The sequence below is a fragment of the Oncorhynchus mykiss genome, chromosome 1 (genome assembly GCF_013265735.2).
Source record: "Oncorhynchus mykiss isolate Arlee chromosome 1, USDA_OmykA_1.1, whole genome shotgun sequence".
Taxonomy (NCBI): Eukaryota; Metazoa; Chordata; class Actinopteri; order Salmoniformes; family Salmonidae; genus Oncorhynchus; species Oncorhynchus mykiss.
This window is the reverse complement of record NC_048565.1, coordinates 83,025,288-83,045,088: the sequence shown is the minus strand read 5'-3', so window position 1 is coordinate 83,045,088 and position 19,801 is coordinate 83,025,288. Positions and strand designations below refer to the sequence as shown.

Sequence of the window (19,801 nt, the reverse complement as noted above, 5' to 3'; positions counted from 1 at the left end):
ATTTCACCTTCATTATATTTTCTATCTTACCATTTTCCCTTCTGTCTTTCTTTTTCTCCCTCTTTCTCTTCATTCTCCCCCTTCATCTCTCTCTCTCTCTTCCCACCCCCTTCCTCCCTCTCTGCATGGTCACGCAGGGCTGTCAGTGACCCATACATACTGACATTCCACAGTAGAGAGAGAGCTATTAGAAACCAGTCTTTGTTTGAAGCTGTTTCCACGTCAGTGAGACACGATTGATGAGATGTTATGTTTGTCTGGCGCCCTGCGTCTCCATTCACTGACGGGGTAATGAGAGAAGGGTTTGTCAAAACTGCTGCCTCCCCCTCGTTCCACCTCTCCCTCACTCCCCCTTTCACACACACTCCCTCTTCCCCCTTTACACCATTTCTTGCCCTCTCTCTCCCTGTCTCTCTCTTTTTCCTCTCTTCTCTATTTTTCTCTCTCTTTCTCCCCCTCCACTTCTCCTTCTCTCTGGCTTTAATGTACATGCATACGGTAGTAATCAGGCCCTCACTTCAGCCAGCCAATCACAGAGGCATCAGGATCTGTGTGTTATTATGTTAAATACTGTATACATGTGTTCATATTGGATATGTATACTATAGATCATGACACATATACAAACACATTTGTCATAATGGTTTCCTCTCAAGAGTACACCACTTTTTGAGGAAGGAAAAAGCTAAAGCTGCACCCACCTTGTGGTTCTCATTAGGGCTCTGTGATTTTCATAACGGCTCTGTGGTTTCCGTTAGTCCCCACTGAAACAGAGGGGCTGGTGTGGAAACTGGCCTAAACCCTGACTGAACCCTGCAGTACTCTGAATGTGTTCTATGAGGGCCTGTGAGGGCCAGCAGCCTGTGATTTGGAGACTTGGAGACTCTCATCCCTGTCACACATATTATATAATATGTACAGCAGGCTCCCTGTAGTGTATATGTATATATGTATTAACAAATATAAATAGCCCAATTAATGTGACACTGAACATGTCATTACCTTCATGAATAACATTACAGTATACAGTATATACGCTCTCCAGTATTCAGGTTAGATAGCATCAAAATATATCTTGTTTAGGTGGCAAATGGTGTTTTTTATGCCACACCACGTTCCATTAGTTGAAACAAAATAGGCCACAGTTGAGTGGAAAACACAAAAAGATGGTGTTTTGTTGCCTTTCCTTCTGCGTCTTACAGTATCAGCCTAAGGATCAGAGTGATAGTAATGGTGTGACCTCTGCTGGTGTTTGAGCTGTCTTTGCTGTGGTGAAGTATTTCATGTGTTCCTGATGATGTGGTTTGTTATGTTGATATCCTGCATGGTCTGTAATGGACGTTCTCAGACTTCCCTTGTGCATTTTGGTGTGATGATGTGCACCTTTTATTCCGCCGCTTGGTATTTGTGTGTAATATTTTCTCATGTATGTTCTTGTGCCACCGTGATTGTACACCCAACTTTTTTTTTTTTTTTGAGTGTGATGTTTCATTGAGGAGTCCAGGGTTGAATACGCTTAAAGGAAGTTATATTTTTTCCGTCAGGTATATACCTAGCGGTTATAGCGTTGGGCCAGTAACCGAAAGGTTGCTGGTTTGAATAACAGAACTGTCAAGGGGAAAAATCTGTCTGTCCTTGAGCAAGACACTTAACCCTAATTTGCTCGTGGGACTTACTTCTATGGCTGACCCTGTAAAACAACACATATCACTTCGCCTAGCTGGTGTATGACAATAAAAAAAAACATCTAATTGTTGAATTATGTATCCGTACCACTCCTTTAAATATGTAGCTAAATACCTTCCTTGACTTGGATACTGTGGTGTGGTCTTGAATGCTAGCCCTGGCATACCAATAGGGGTAATCTTCAGTGGTCTGTCCGTCCTTTAATGAAGTCAACTGAATCGTTTATACTCCCAACAATTGTTCCGCTTAAAAAAAATCTGTCAAGCTCCACTGATAACTAATATATTAATGGAGAAGAAATGCCTGAGATGAGCTGTGTGTGTGCCCACGCCTGTGTGTGTGGGTGTTCTCTTAATGCAAAGGCACAAAAAAGCCAGACACTACGCTGCACAAATCCCATTTATTCAGCCTCTGAAGATGACATCTGGACATTGGGAGTAGGAAAACATGACCAATGTTTTTGTCTCCCTGAATAAAACACATCATCTTCTGCCAACTGCTGCAGGCTCCTCACTAAGACCTCTGCTCATCATCTGATATCACCAGACAGAGCTTTGCAGCCTCATTCCATCACTGGATTGCCAGGCCAGGGCCCACCATGCAATCATCACTGGATTGCCAGGCCAGGGCCCACCATGCAATCATCACTGCTCTTTTAAATGCTTAAAGTGATGATGGGCAGATCTGTAAAGATCATTATATTACATTATATATATATATGTGTTTTCATCATGTTATGTCCACCAGATTGTCTACTCTCTGACCTTTGTCCACCTCAGTCTGCTCCTTAATGTGCTTCAATGGCACTTGGTCACAATCATCTGGACTGGACTTCATCACCAACTGATACAGACTTATTTACCATTCATATTCACACATATTCACTCACACTCTGTTACAGTTGAGTCCTCATATACAACGGGAGTTAATGTAGGATCTAATGGTCTCATCTTCTCCCAGTATGAGAACATGGGCTTGGATCAGAGTGTGGTAGAACCAGGAGTTGGAACTGGTTGGAACAGAACCAAAATGTATTGAGGAACAGAATCAGAACCAAGAACAAAAGTGATCTATACTGTTCCGGAACAGAACCATTATTTTAAAATGAATGGAAACTGGATAATAACGTTAATATACGTTCCGGGGCATGCAAAGCCAATGCAAAGCTCTCACTATATCACTCAAAAATGTATTCCAGTGTCTGCCTGCCAGCTGAAAATCTTTGTGAGTGTGTGTTCATGTGTAGGCTACCTGGCCCTCCCGATTCGAAGTATTGGCTTCTGTAGTCTACTGACATTAGAAGCAGGATTCAGAAATGAAGGAGAGAGATTTTTAATTAGAGAAGAATGGGTTATCTATTTCAATGCTAGTTAAGGATACTATAGTAATCACATTTCACATTGGATTTATGAACTACAAAAAGGTAAGATGAGTTTTTATTTAAATTCTGGTGCCGATCTGCACACACAAGCTTGTTATCTAGCTAGCGCATTAAGCCAACTCCCGGAAGTTCAAAGTTCCTTCATAGAAGCCACTCCTCTGTAGGTAGAGTTCTGTGGGCCTAATTCAGATAATACTCTTCAAGCCAAGCGTCCTCTTCCAACCTCTCTCGCAACTCACGTCCAATGCATGTTAACAGCTTCAGCTTGCCCGCTCCAGCACTGATTGGTGAAGTACTTTTTAAAAAATACAATTTTAGAGGTTTAGAAAGGAACAGAAAGGAAAAATATTAACCGTTACTGTTTTTGGGTTCAAACCGGTTCAGAACTTTATTTTGCTGTTCGGAACAGTGGAACTGAACAAAAAAAAAATAATGGTTCCAATCTCTGGTTAGAACAGATTGAGTTAGGTCTTGTAAAGTGAACAGACCAAACTACAGCTCTTCAGTGAGTCAGACTGTCTGTGTATTTGGCTACTAACTGCTCTACATCTCTTTAGCATGTGTCCCACTGTGCACCTTCTGTGCACCCTCTGTGTCCCTCTGTGCACCCTCTGTGCACCCTCTGTGCACCCTCTGTGCACCCTCTGTGACTTTGAGGACGATTTTAGCCGCTTCACCCCAACATTTATCAAAGTTTTCACCACCATTGCAAAGCCATAGTTATTTTTTTGATATGACTGTCATTTCTGAAAATTCTCATTTATTTAATGTGATTTAATTTTAAGGAAAAAATAGCTGTCCCTCAAGGTCAACCCTGTTAAGTGAACTGAACTCTTGTTTTAATACAGTGAAACGATTAATTTTTAAATATATACATTTTTAAGAAATATTGAACATGTAATTAACAAATCATAGTGTAAAAGCACTTGAGCTGGTTCTACTCTGGCCATTTTCTGGTGTTTTGTGGTGGAAACCACCCTGTGACCCATAGACAGGCTAGCCGTGTTAATATGAAACTTGCGTTCAATGGCCCCTCCCTGTTTCACACGACAAGCTTCCATTCCCCTTGTCACACAGGGGTTTATGGTTGATTTAAGATGACATTTTCAACCCTGTTACGGTCAACCCTGTTACTTTATTTGGCACTTAACAGGCACTTACTATAGTTATTTCTATGACCTATTGAGATGGGATAACACATGTTTTATTAAGTTGAACATGTGCTCTTAATGACAGAATGTACAAATTTGGTGAAATCAAAAGTTTTAATTCACCATCTTTAATACACATCTCAAAATGCACCTGATTGGTGGAACGACTGCGCTCTGAAGGCTTTAGGAAAACCCACCCCTGGGCAGCTTGCAATTATCGCTGCTTTGAGCTGGACAACAGAAATAGAATCATATTTTGAGTCACCTGAACAGGCTTGATAGGGGCTCCCGAGGGGAACAGCGGTCTAAAGTACTGTATCTCAGTGCTAGAGTCGTCACTACAGACACCCTGGTTAGAATCCAGGCTGTATCACAACCGAGTCCCACAGGGCGGCGCACAATTGGCCCAGCATCATCCGGGTTTGGCCGATGTAGGCCGTCATTGTAAATAAGAATTTGTTCTTAACGGACTTGCCTAGTTAAATAAAGGTTAAATGAAATAATATATATGAGAGAATAGGAGCAGCAACTCTGTCCCAACTGACTCAAATCTACTCCAGTATGAGTGCAGCTCCTTTGAGTGTTACTGTGGAACCCTCTCTATTTGAGATCTTCTCTCTAGAGTGAATCATCACCGTCTGACACTGAAGCTCAGAGTGGAACCATGCGACTAACAAGGTCACGACCCCAGCAATCCCCTATCTGTCCGAATCTATCCTCCTCCTGAATTCAGCAGTGCTCTCTGTCTAGCATAGAACTCAAGTCCACTGAAACACAGTATCCTGCAATCCACACGTCAACAAGTCCTGTTTAGAGGTCCTGTCTGCCCCAGACCAAGAAATCACTTTAGAAGGCTTTTAGTAATGCTGTGTATGAACACGTGCGCATATTGATGTACATGTCTTTGTCAACATGTATTCGGCTCTCAGAGGGTCGGTTTGGCACAAGGGGACGGTTTCCTTATTGAGAACTGATGACAATTAAAACCAGAAAGTGTACTGTGTGATTATATTTGAGGTCACTTTAAAGTGGTTCAAAGCTCAGGGTTTTCATTTCACATGCCATGTCAGATGTACCCCCCCCCCCTAAAAAAATAAAGAGAAAATACAGTGTTCACTTTTGTGGGGATTGCTTTTACTGAAGAAAAAAAAAACACTAAAAGTCATGGCCAGTTTTCAAAAGACATTTGTCTGACACAAAATAGTTTTTATTGGGAATTAGAGTTGTGAGTGCTTTGAATGATGTTTGATCTTTTCGAGGCGTGCCAGTGTTGGTTATGATTTATGTTGCCTCGCTCAAATTGATTTCTCCCCCCCTTCTCCAGGCACATTGTGGTTTGTGGTCATATTACACTCGAAAGTGTCTCCAACTTCCTCAAAGACTTCCTACACAAGGACAGGGATGATGTCAATGTAGAAATTGTTTTTCTCCATAAGTAAGTGAATGTTTTCACTACCTCACTTTGAACCATTACACAGCGTAATTAAACACAAAATAATGTCAACTTAAAGCATAGGAAATTGTTCTTTCTCTCATGAGTAAACTTCAAATTGCAACTTGTATTTGTGTCCTAACTCTGCCTCCCCCCGCTCTCTCTCTCCCCTCTCTCTCCTCTCTCTCTCTCTCTCTCTCCCCCCTCTCTCTCTGTTTGTCCCCCCCCCCCTGTGTGTTCCTGTAGTATTTCCCCTAATCTTGAGCTGGAAGCCTTGTTCAAACGCCACTTTACCCAGGTAGAGTTCTACCAGGGTTCTGTTCTCAACCCTCACGATCTGGCCAGAGTGAAGGTACTGTACTAGCATGTACTGCTGTTGTGCATCATATTCCATTATTATGTAGTTACAGGTTGAAAGGCTGTGCATGAAAAACACAACAGGGAAAAAGGCCAATACTCCTCATACCACTGTGTAAGAGTGACAACGTTTCCATCCAAATTGGATCTTTGCTTTGACCTGAGGAAGGTCACTCTGGGGTTGAAACGTTGTGATATTTGACCTGAGGAAGGTCACTCTGGGGTTGAAATGTTGTGATATTTGACCTGAGGAAGGTCACTCTGGGGTTGAAACGTTGTGATATTTGACCTGAGGAAGGTCACTCTGGGGTTGAAACGTTGTGATATTTGACCTGAGGAAGGTCAATCTGAGGTTGAAACGTTGTGATATTTGACCTGAGGAAGGTCAATCTGGGGTTGAAACGTTGTGATGTTTGACCTGAGGAAGGTCAATCTGAGGTTGAATCTATGGCTGTTATGGTTACCGTATTACCGCCACACCGGCGGTCACGAGTCATGAAGGCAGTCAAATTCCACATGACCGTTTAGTCACGGTACCTAGGCTTCTCCAAGCTCTGATGCTGCTGCTGGTCATGAGTAGCCTACTAAACGTGGTAACTGCCTGGTACTTGGCACTCTATTGTCCCTCTAATCAATGCAAATATAATTGAAAATCTAAATCAAACAGTTCATGAGAACCATGAGCTCATGTTGCGCAACATTTCAATAGGCTCTGCAATTGCGTGAGAAAACAGTGATTTCCTCCATTAAAAAGAGGATCCAACAGCTTTCTATAGGCTATGCCTACTATATTTATTTCTCAATTTTCCTAATATTAAGCACATTGTTTACCTTTACAGCAGGAGTATAGCCTACCTGGCTGGCATGACAATAAACCACACAGGGAACCACGTCCTCCATTCACTACTTAAGTGCAAAGATGAAGTGTATTGTTTCCCGCTGCCCCCATTTTGATACAGGTGCATGATAATGGTCCATTCTAAATCAAAACACATCTCACACATATATTATTTAGTATATGTACAGACAAAATTAAATCAAGAATAGTCTGATGGGTGACAATATTAGCCCGTCACTTGGGAATTCTATATTATCACTTGTGAATGATGCCCAGCAAAAGAAACACTGCCTTTTTTTTTGCTACTTGTTTGAATCATAGTCACACACCTCATGTAGCCTAGCCCATAGCCCTAAATGTTTTAATAAGGTTTGTATCACAACTAAAGTGGCCAAATAACTTCTTAAAATTAAGCACATGAATCCACACTACAAGGGCTGTAGGGGCCTAACTGGCAGACATAAACAGTACATGAGATTCAAGTTTGGGGAAGATCATTTTCACCATAAAAATGTAGCTTTATAATAAAAGCATTACATGCATCATTTCATTTGAGGTCACTTTTAATAATGATGTTTTCCGCTAATGGAACATCCGCGATTATAGACTACTACCATGTACGCATTGCTGCGCTTACAATGTGAAGAAATAGCCTAATAGTTGATTAACATTTTAAGCTGAATGTTCTGATCTGTTGTGTCAGCTACATTGCATAATTGTTTTTTTATATTTGACCTGAGGAAGATGAATCCAGGGTTGAAACGGTGTAATATTTAACCTGAGGAAGATGAATCCAGGGTTGAAACGTTGTAATATTTGACCTGAGGAAGATGAATCCAGGGTTGAAACGTTGTAATATTTGACCTGAGGAAGATGAATCCAGGGTTGAAACGGTGTAATATTTGACCTGAGGAAGATGAATCCAGGGTTGAAACGTTGTAATATTTGACCTGAGGAAGATGAATCCAGGGTTGAAACGTTGTAATATTTGACCTGAGGAAGATGAATCCAGGGTTGAAACGGTGTAATATTTGACCTGAGGAAGATGAATCCAGGGTTGAAACGGTGTAATATTTGACCTGAGGAAGATGAATCCAGGGTTGAAACGGTGTAATATTTGACCTGAGGAAGATGAATCCAGGGTTAATATTTGACCTGAGGAAGATGAATCCAGGGTTGAAACGGTGTAATATTTGACCTGAGGAAGATGAATCCAGGGTTGAAACGTTGTAATATTTGACCTGAGGAAGATGAATCCAGGGTTGAAACGGTGTAATATTTGACCTGAGGAAGATGAATCCAGGGTTGAAACGGTGTAATATTTGACCTGAGGAAGATGAATCCAGGGTTGAAACGTTGTAATATTTGACCTGAGGAAGATGAATCCAGGGTTGAAACGGTGTAATATTTGACCTGAGGAAGATGAATCCAGGGTTAATATTTGACCTGAGGAAGATGAATCCAGGGTTGAAACGTTGTAATATTTGACCTGAGGAAGATGAATCCAGGGTTGAAACGTTGTAATATTTGACCTGAGGAAGATGAATCCAGGGTTAATATTTGACCTGAGGAAGATGAATCCAGGGTTGAAACGTTGTAATATTTGACCTGAGGAAGATGAATCCAGGGTTGAAACGTTGTAATATTTGACCTGAGGTAGATGAATCCAGGGTTGAAACGTTGTAATATTTGACCTGAGGAAGATGAATCCAGGGTTGAAACGGTGTAATATTTGACCTGAGGAAGATGAATCCAGGGTTAATATTTGACCTGAGGAAGATGAATCCAGGGTTGAAACGTTGTAATATTTGACCTGAGGAAGATGAATCCGGGGTTGAAACGTAGTAATATTTGACCTGAGGAAGATGAATCCAGGGTTGAAATGTTGTAATATTTGAAGGTGAGAGGGTTTCTGGTGTGTATTCTCTATCTGTAACCCGTCATCGTTCCCTGTATAGATTGAGTCAGCAGACGCCTGTCTGATTCTGGCTAATAAGTACTGTCCAGATCCTGATGCTGAAGACGCCTCCAACATCATGAGGTAATAATGATGATGATGATGATGATGATGACAATCTGGAGAAAGGACTGTGTATACTGTATATGTTAAAAATGTTTTGAATTTGTAGGGTCATCTCTATCAAGAACTATTCCCCCAAGATACGAATTATCACTCAGATGTTACAATACCATAACAAGGTGGGTCAGCACATCATTCCTACTCTATCTGCAACGATGCACATAATAATAACCATGGGTCAAACACGTGTGTGTGTGTGTGTGTGTGTGTAGGCTCACCTGCTCAACATTCCTAGCTGGAACTGGAAGGAGGGGGATGATGCTATCTGTCTAGCAGAGCTGAAGGCTGGCTTCATAGCTCAGAGCTGTCTGGCCCAGGGCCTCTCCACCATGCTGGCCAACCTCTTCTCCATGAGGTCCTTCATCGAGGTAACATTGACACAACCTTTACACAATGATCTCTTTCACAGAGATAGCCTTAACACATCCTATTAATAACACTGTTCTCTTTCATTGAGTTAACGTTGACACAATGTCAGTAGGGTAACTAACATTACCACAACCTTTTCACAATGTGTTCTTTAATTGCTGAAACGTTGAAACAATCTCTTCTCGATACATGTATCATGGAAACATTCCTTCAGCGGGACTATGTAACTGGTTACTTTCCCATTACTCATTATGGGATAGATATGTGATTCCACAGGAGTACTGAGCTCCGGTCTGCTGAGTGAAACATCTATGAGGGAGTCTTTTCAGCCAGAATGGTCTTTCAGTCAGTCTGGTTTATCCTATGTATCTGTAGGATTCTTGGCACCCTGCTTTGAAAGAGCTGGTCTTCATGTCATAAAGCTGATGGAGGAGTTTATAATGGGTGGGCTGACGAGGTCTGGATGGAGAAGAGACATCTGCTGGCCATATTCCCATCCTGAAAACATAGAGTAAGACATATAAATAGATGGAACATTGACGCCAAACTATAGTCGGTTATCTAAGCTGTGAATGAAAAGGCATTGACCACGCTATAGAGGGATTTAAAACGTTGAGCCAGGCTCTCATCATCTGTGACATCTGCAAAGCTTTCAGGAAACTCATCCGTCATCGTCCATGGCAGCTCAGTGGATATAATGTAGCATGTCTACACAAGTCTAGAACATCTGACAAAGAAGGGAGGAATCACTGCTCATGAGAAGACGAAACTAAGACAGTATTATTACTCCTACCATTATTTGGTGAGTTGTTAAGCTATTGAGCCCTAGTCAGTCAGAACTAATGCTAGGCCAAGTCTGGTGAGGCACCTTGTACCTGATATACTGGGACCAAGTCAGTAGGCCCCTTCCTTTCACTGTCGTTTTTCCACAAAAATGTTCAATTCAAACCATACGTTGTTTTATAGCAGAATGAATACACATGGAAAAGTTTATACAGATCTTTGGCAACTGAAAGTCCATGTCAAAATGAATGACCGAAGAACATGAAACTGTAGTAAATTATATTAGGATCCATTTTGAGTGGCCTAATTAAAATCGTTGTTCTGATTCTGTCAGCATGTCTTAGAGAGACCTCCATAAACATATGAATATTGAGACATAATGCTATAAACAGAATGCTATAAACAGAATGCTATAAACAGAAGGCTATAAACATAACGCTATAAACAGAATGCTATAAACAGAAGGCCATAAACAGAAGGCTATAAACAGAAGGCTATAAACAGAAGGCTATAAACAGAATGCTATAAACAGAATGCTATAAACAGAATGCTATAAACAGAAGGCTATAAACAGAATGCTATAAACAGAAGGCTATAAACAGAAGGCTATAAACAGAAGGCTATAAACAGAAGGCTATAAACAGAATGCTATAAACAGAAGGCTATAAACAGAATGCTATAAACAGAAGGCTATAAACAGAAGGCTATAAACAGAAGGCTATAAACAGAATGCTATAAACAGAATGCTATAAACAGAATGCTATAAACAGAAGGCTATAAACAGAATGCTATAAACAGAATGCTATAAACAGAATGCTATAAACAGAATGCTATAAACAGAAGGCTATAAACAGAAGGCTATAAACAGAAGGCTATAAACAGAAGGCTATAAACAGAAGGCTATAAACAGAAGGCTATAAACAGAATGCTATAAACAGAAGGCTATAAACAGAAGGCTATAAACAGAAGGCTATAAACAGAATGCTATAAACAGAAGGCTATAAACAGAATGCTATAAACAGAATGCTATAAACAAAAGGCTATAAACAGAAGGCTATAAACAGAAGGCTATAAACAGAATGCTATAAACAGAATGCTATAAACAGAATGCTATAAACAGAAGGCTATAAAGAGAAGGCTATAAACAGAATGCTATAAACAGAATGCTATAAACAGAATGCTATAAACAGAAGGCTATAAACAGAATGCTATAAACAGAATGCTATAAACAGAAGGCTATAAACAGAAGGCTATAAACAGAAGGCTATAAACAGAAGGCTATAAACAGAAGGCTATGAACAGAATGTTATAAACAGAAGGCTATAAACAGAAGGCTATAAACAGAATGCTATAAACAGAAGGCTATAAACAGAAGGCTATAAACAGAATGCTATAAACAGAAGGCTATAAACAGAAGGCTATAAACAGAAGGCTATAAACAGAAGGCTATAAACAGAAGGCTATAAACAGAAGGCTATAAACAGAATGCTATAAACAGAAGGCTATAAACAGAAGGCTATAAACAGAAGGCTATAAACAGAAGGCTATAAACAGAAGGCTATAAACAGAATGCTATAAACAGAAGGCTATAAACAGAAGGCTATGAACAGAATGTTATAAACAGAAGGCTATAAACAGAAGGCTATAAACAGAATGCTATAAACAGAAGGCTATAAACAGAATGTTATAAACAGAAGGCTATAAACAGAAGGCTATAAACAGAAGGCTATAAACAGAATGTTATAAACAGAAGGCTATAAACAGAAGGCTATAAATGGAATGCTATAAACAGAAGGCTATAAACAGAATGCTATAAACAGAAGGCTATAAACAGAAGGCTATAAACAGAAGGCTATAAATGGAATGCTATAAACAGAAGGCTATAAACAGAAGGCTATAAATGGAATGCTATAAACAGAAGGCTATAAACAGAAGGCTATAAATGGAATGCTATAAACAGAAGGCTATAAACAGAAGGCTATAAACAGAAGGCTATAAACAGAAGGCTATAAACAGAAGGCTATAAACAGAAGGCTATAAATGGAATGCTATAAACAGAAGGCTATAAACAGAATGCTATAAACAGAAGGCTATAAACAGAAGGCTATAAACAGAAGGCTATAAACAGAAGGCTATAAACAGAATGCTATAAACAGAAGGCTATAAACAGAATGCTATAAACAGAAGGCTATAAACAGAAGGCTATAAACAGAAGGCTATAAATGGAATGCTATAAACAGAAGGCTATAAACAGAAGGCTATAAATGGAATGCTATAAACAGAAGGCTATAAACGGAAGGCTATAAATGGAATGCTATAAACCAGGGGTTCTTAAACTTTTTCAGCCTGGGACCCAAATGAGAAATTCTGTGTTTTCCTGGGACCCAAGCTTATGAAAACATGTTTATACTTAAATATCGGTACATTTCATTGCCATTATGCCCATTAACAAATGCAATATAGACAAATAACAATTAAATGAAATACCCATATAAATATCTATTCATGTTTATTTTTCCCCATTAAAAACACTCATATATCTGTCCTGGTTGGAACTGTTGCTGTTAAAATCCAATAAATAGATTTTATTCTGAATTGGAATAAACTGATTGATCACATCACACAGATGTAGACCAGAAAACACACACACACACAGTCCTAATGAGAGGTGTGTGACTGGTTGAAGTTTTAAACAAGCATGTCAATTCTGGGCTCAGTTTTTGACAGTTGAGAACCCTGACTCGCACAGGTATGTGGTACCAAACTGGATCAGAATATCTTCTGCTTTCTCACTGAGTTTCTCAGCTTCAAAAAGCATATTGCGTCAATCAGTGTATTCCAGTTCAGAATTAAAATGATTGCTTGTATTTTAACAGCAAATAGTTTTTTTCCATGTTCATCTGTACTGTTACTTAGGGTTGCACTATCAGTAGCTAGATAGCTTGCATTGGCTAACGTTAGCTATTGGCTGTATACAAGGGGATTGTTTGAAAGAGAAATTCACATCGACTGCTATGAGAGATGGTACAAGTTACTCCCTTATTGCTGCTTATTGCTGTTATAAAATGACAAAAATGCCTTGCTAGTTAACTTACTTTCCACTGTCGAAGCACTGTTTCCTGAAGCACTGTTTCCTGAAGCACTGTTTCCTGAAGCACTGTTTCCTGAAGCACTGTTTCCTGAAGCACTGTTTCCTGAAGCACTGTTTCCTGAAGTACTGTTTCCTAAATTACTGTTTCCTGAATGACTGTTTCCTGAAGCACTGTTTCCTGAAGCACTGTTTCCTGAAGCACTGTTTCCTGAAGCACTGTTTTCTGAAGCATTCTGCCCTGTTCTGAAAGAACTCCTTGGTTTTACCGTCATGTTGTGAATGTTTGGTCAGGGCCTGCCGTTTTCATTTGTTTGTTTTGAAACTCATTACTAAGCACTTCCCTGCACAAAACACATTGTGGGATCTCCTCGTTGTTTCTCAAAGTTTGTATTAAACCAAGCGAGAGAAACTCATCGCTGTATTTGCGTTTCATGACAAAGGAACTCAGTCAGAACTTGAGGCTAGCTTGAATCCATTCGATGACAGCAGTGAGTGATGGTGAGTGGGAATTACAAGCCAGTGGCTGACAGAGCATCATCTGGTTGTTCAGCAGTGCAGCGTGTGGGTCGCGTAGTGATCTACGAGAAAACTGCCGAAAAAAGATCTGGTTAACCTTGAAGCACACTGGCATCTTCCACCCACTCGCGCTGCTGCCAAACTGAGTCTCTACGCAGCTGCTAAGCAGAGTGCGCACTGAACAGAGAGTGCAGTTGCACTTGGACAAAATCAATTCCAGTAGTTAATGAAATCATTATAAATGTACTCCACTATGGGTCACTACCCATAGTTTAAGAAAGGCTGCTATAAACAGAATTCTTATAGTGCATGTTGGGTTGCACTTGAGGACATATTATTGTGAGGCCTGTTAACGAGGTGAAGAGATGTCTGACAGACATTTTTCAGCACAGCTCTTACTAGGTCATTACAGAGGGTGCTTATTTGGCACCCTATTGCCTACTTAGTGCATTACTTTTGACCATGGCCCATAGCTCTATATAGGGAATAGGGTGCCACATACACACACAATAATAGATGCCATCTCCGCAGGATCAAATGACAAGGTCCCCCTCGGTTAGTGTTCCCCTAAAGATGCCTGACCAATTTCTTTTACCCCAGTGTGTTAGTTATGGAGGAAGTGTGTTAGTTATGGACGAAGTGTGTTCTGAGTCCCATATTAAAGACTCTATAGCTGTCAGGAGCGGTGGAGTTATGATAGAGAGATGGGTAATGTTTTATAATGGGTCCGGATCTGAGTGTGTCTGCGGTTCATCGAAGGGTCTCCTCCATCGCTGTGAGACTTCTAATGAGGATGGGACTGGGAGGAAACCCATAGGAGCTTATAAAGGCCTTAAGAAGGGTTTATAAAGAGCTTAAGAAGGGTTTATAAAGGCCTTAAGAAGGGTTTATAAAGGCCTTAAAATTAATCTTTGGGCTAGGTGTCCCGCTAGCGGGATAGAAACTGAAAACATCTGGTGAAATTGGAGGGTGCGATTTCAAATAAATATTCGTAATATTAAACATTCATAAACATACAAGTGTCTTATATCATTTAAAAGCTTCACTTGTTGTTAATCCAACTGTGTTGTCAGATTTCAAAAAGGCTTTACGGCAAAAGCATACCATGCGATTATCTGAGGACAGCGCCCCCACATCAACATATTTTTCAACCAGCACAGGCTTCACAAAATCACAAATAGTGATTAAATAAATCACTTACCTTTGAAGATCTTCCCCTGTTTGCAATCCCAAGGGTCCTAGCTACAACATGAATTTTCATTTTGTTCGATAAAATACTTCTTTATATCCCAAAAGGTCTGTTTAGTTTGCGCGATTGATTTCAGTAATCCACTCGTTCAACATTCAGACAAAGGAGTCCAAAAAGCTACCTGTAAATTTAGTCCAATCAAGTCAAACAACGTTTCTATTTAATCGTCAGGTAGTCTAAAATGTAAATAAACTATAATATTTGACACAGAAAGTACTATGTTCAATAGAAAAGGAAAATTCTTAAACGCGCCGAAAGACTGATTTGGTCCAGGTGCTCACCTAACAAAAACTCCAAATACTTGTTCGTTTTTCAAAAAAGAAGCCTGAAACCTTGAATAAAGACTGTTGACATCTAGTGGAAGCCATAGGAATTGCAATTTGGGTGACGAACATACTTTAATGCAATAGGTTTCCATAATAAGAGCCTGCCATATCAATTCTGTTATAGTTTCAGACATTATTTTAACAGTTTTAGAAACAGTTTTTTCTATCCAATGCTACCAATTTATGCATATCCTGGCTTCTTGGCCTGAGTAACAGGCAGTTTACTTTGGGTACGTCAGTCAGGCGGAAATTCAGGATACTGCCCCCTAGCCTTAAGAAGTTTTAAGAAGTGTTTATAAAGGCCTTAACCTCTCTAGGGTATGTGCCCATCTGGCCAACATCCAGTGAGATTGCAGAGTGCCAAATTCAAATACAGAAATGCTCATTATAAAAATTCAGAAAACAAAACATAGGTTTAAAGATTAACTTCTTGTTAATCCAACCACGATGTCAGATTTATAAAATGCTTTTCGGCGAAAGCATACCTAGCCCAGAACATACCTATCCCAGAACATAGCCCAGTTGACAAATTATTACAAACAGTAACCAGCCAAGCAGAAGCGTTACAAAACTCAAAAATAGAGATAGAATGAATCCCTTACCTTTGATGATCTTCATATGGTGGCACTCAGAAGACAACTCAATAAATGTTCATTTTGTTCGATAAAGTCTCTTTATATCCAAAAACCTCAGTTTTGTTTGCGCGTTTCCTTCAGCAATCCACAGGCTCAAACGCAGTCAGAACAGGCAGACAAAAAAATCAAAATTGTATCCGTAAAGTTCATAGAAACATGTCAAACGATGTTTATATTCAATCCTCAGGTTGTTTTTAGCCTAAATTATCTATAATATTTCAACCGGACAATTACGTTGTCAATATAAAAGGTAAACAAGAAATGCACTCTCTCGGGATTGCGCAGGAAAAAGCTCTGTGACACGTAAAGGTCCACTCATTTAGACTGGTCTTACTCCCTCATTTATAAGAATATAAGCCTGAAACAATTTCTAAAGACTGTTGACATCTAGTGGAAGGCATAGGAACTGCAAATTGAGTCCTAAGTCAATGGATACTGTAATGGCATTGAATAGAAAACTACAAAAACAAAATACATCCTGAATGGATTTTTCTCAGGTGTTCGCCTGCCAAATCAGTTCTGTTATACTCACAGACACTATTTAAACAGTTTTGGAAACTTTAAAGTGTTTTCTATCCAAATCTGCATATCCTATATTCTGGGCCCGAGCAGTAGGTGGTTTAATTTGGGCACGCTTTTCATCCAAAATTCTGAATGCTGCCCCCTACCCTAGAGAGGTTAAGAAGGATTTATAAAGGCCTTAAGAAGGATTTATAAAGGCCTTAAGAAGGGTTTATAAAGGGCTTAAGGTACTATGCACATTTTTCATCTGTATATGTATTTATATATGTATTTATACATATGTATTTTCAACTTGTTGCTTCTCAGATTGAAGAGGACACATGGCAGAAGTACTATTTAGAAGGGGTAGCTAATGAGATGTACACAGAGTATCTGTCCAGTGCCTTTGTGGGGCTCTCCTTCCCTGCAGTCTGCGAGTAAGTATGAGACAGCACGGTCCTCTGCCCGGTACAGTACGGGTAACTCTCTCTGCTACATGTTGCTGTTCTCCTTTACTACTGCTGCTCTGTCCCTTGTACTGCTACAACTACTTGTACTGCTACAACTACTACTCATTAGATGGTACCAACATTAATAGTACATGAATATATTAAATAAATAATAAAATATAAATTTTAAATTGATAGTATTGGTCATGTTAAAATGGTAGTTATATATAGCCTAAAGGAGACATAGCATTCCCTTACAATCCTCTGTGTGTGTGTCAGGCTGTGCTACGTGAAGCTGAAGCTGTTGCTTATCGCCATCGAGAACAAGTCGGAGCTGGGTGAGAGCAGGTTAGTGTCTCTGTGTTTCTCTCTGTGTTGTACAGGACTACTGGACCTCTGTCTATAATATCCCTGAACATTTTCAAAATCTAGGATGTTGTTCAAGATTTATCTGTAAATAGTTGTCTCTGTGTTGAGCCATGCTAACCATTAATGCCATTTATATTACTATGAACTATAAACATGAAGTAGTCACTAACCATACATTACCAAATCCCACCCACCCCAACACCATCAGCACTGTGGACCTTTTATTTTACACTGACAACATTCAACTGAAAATAATGCATTTATAGTAGAGTTGAGTTGTGGAGTTTTTAGTACATAATAAAATCACGATAAATAGTCCAGACAAAGTAATGTCTAACCACCTTGTAATTATGTCATATTTTAAACTTGTATTTTGAAACTTTTGCTCAGTGTTTTTGTTGTGTGCTTGCACCTAGACATGGTATGCTTTTCTTTTGCTCATGCCAGGATTTTCTCCACTACGTAGTCATAGTGCCACCATTCTCAGTGCCATCTAAACTGCATATCTCTCTGATAGTAAAACCATTCTCAGTGCCATCTAAACTGCATATCTCTCTGATAGTAAAACCATTCTCAGTGCCATCTAAACTGCATATCTCTCTGATAGTAAAACCATTCTCAGTGCCATCTAAACTGCTTATCTCTCTGATAGTAAAAACTAAATGAATTCATAGATGCAGTCTGTGTAATAAAATCAGCTCTTGAGATTAAATCTAAGTACCTCCAAGTTTACTAAAGTGATCTGAAGGTCTTCATCTTTTTCTCGGAGTGCTACAGCAAGTACTTTCCTTTTCCCATCATAAGGTAGACAGACAGACAGCAAATTGAGACACACACTGAGTGTACAAAACATTAGGAACACCTGTTCTTTCCATGACAGACTGCCCAGGTGAGTCCAGATAAAAGCTATGATCCCTTATTGATGTCACTTGTTATCGAATTGAGACTATTTGCTTTTTCAAATTTAAAAAAAAATATTATACAAATAACACAGACAGAACAGGTAGAGGGCAAAACATACACAGATCCCCTACCAAATCAAACCCACCCCAAATGTTCCAACAGAGTCCCACACTGAATTGAGGCTGTCCTGAGGGCAATATAATGAAGGTGTTCCTAATGTTTTGTCCACTCAGACTCATAATATCATTTTTCATCTCTCCTTTTATGTTAATAACAACTGTTTGATTTGGGGTTGTTTTCTTGTTGTTTGCAGAAGCAGAAAGCGGTATGCCCTCTTCCTTATCTTTCCCTCCAAACTTCCACCCCACTCCACCACTTTAGAGCTGCTGACTATGGGTTTAGGTTCCTAAGGATACTTTCCCAAACCCTATCTGAAAATGGGCCAATTTCTCACTCTATTTTTGATTGTCTTCCTTGTGCCTAATGCACTAACTTCTTTGCAGGCAGAGAGAGGATAGTTGAATTTGACTCGTTTGTTTACTTGTTGATTTGTCTGTGATGTTGTCGATGTGCCCAGGCTAACACCCTTTCCTCCATTTCTACCTCCTGTTTTCAGTTTCTTTCCGTCTCTCCCGTTGTCAGTCGTTCTGCTTAATTTCTCGCTCACTTCAGTTCTTTTTCAGTGTTTTCAGTTAGTCGTAATTGTGTGAACGTGACTGATTTATTATTTTTTCACAGTGTTTCTTGGTTTTAGTGTTATGTTCATCATCAAAACACTACTTCACATTTGTATCGTCTTTGATAGTTTCCTCTCACATATCAGTCAAGAGACACATTGCTGATATCTGAACCCCAGAAGGGTTTATTGATGGATAAGATTATTTTTGATTTGTTGCACATTTTGGTAATATTATGGAATCGATGGATTGATTATATGTCATTGCAGCAAGCAGAGTTTGACACAAACTCATGTTTTATTGATGATACCAACAGCATTTTGTTATGTCATGTCTTATCTTAGTCAAGGCATGGGTCCGGTAACTTTGGATAACTTTTATCTCAATTTTAGTCCACGTTTTCCATGGGTGCTGCTTCATACTTGTATTTCATCCCTTTCTTACTGTTGTGTGTGTGTGTCCGTGTGTGAATAATGTGTCCTGTGTGTGTGAGAGTATATGTGTGTATGTATACGTTGGTGTGTGTGTCCGTGTGTGAATAATCTGTCCTGTGTGTGTGAGAGTATATGTGTGTATGTATACGTTGGTGTGTGTGTGTGTGCGTGTGCGTACGCTTGTGTAGTGTGTGTCTCATTCACCTTGTTCCCCCATACCTGTGCGTCTCCAAGTAGATGTTATCAAGTGAGGTCACTTCCTGTCAGTTTGGTGTTTACGAAACAATCCAACTGCACAGAAGTTACTGCAACAGTCTGTATCTACGTACCTGTCTCTTTATCTGTACTGCGGTGCCTTGTGTGTTTTACAAGTGTCCTACTCACGCTGTTTGCTAACGGCATGCTATAACACTCCATCACATGGGATGTGTGATGCTTACCTTGTTGCTCACAATATGAGGTTTTGATACAATTTGGGCCTCTATGCATAATTGGGAGAAAATTACATTTTGTTATGTTTCTTTGTTATTAGATCTGAAATTGGTAAATTATGTGAAATCTCTGATTTGGGCAG

The 19,801-nt window shown here is 39.7% G+C and overlaps 1 protein-coding gene across 24 annotated transcripts in view; it reads left to right on the top strand.

The window, feature by feature from the left end:
• Window positions 1-19,801, top strand: part of LOC100301648 (calcium-activated potassium channel subunit alpha-1) — a 317,555-nt gene that overhangs the window by 222,075 nt on the left and 75,679 nt on the right. For 14 of the 24 annotated variants that reach the window (XM_036986905.1, XM_036986913.1, XM_036986911.1 and 11 more), the window contains exons 10-17: window positions 5,543-5,653; window positions 5,897-6,002; window positions 8,804-8,886; window positions 8,975-9,044; window positions 9,138-9,293; window positions 16,723-16,832; window positions 17,124-17,192; window positions 18,430-18,441. In XM_036986905.1, coding sequence (XP_036842800.1) covers window positions 5,543-5,653; window positions 5,897-6,002; window positions 8,804-8,886; window positions 8,975-9,044; window positions 9,138-9,293; window positions 16,723-16,832; window positions 17,124-17,192; window positions 18,430-18,441 — 717 coding nt within the window. The remainder of the gene's footprint in view (window positions 1-5,542; window positions 5,654-5,896; window positions 6,003-8,803; window positions 8,887-8,974; window positions 9,045-9,137; window positions 9,294-16,722; window positions 16,833-17,123; window positions 17,193-18,429; window positions 18,442-19,801) is intronic. The other 10 variants (XM_036986944.1, XM_036986906.1, XM_036986933.1 and 7 more) reach the window with 1 other exon arrangement.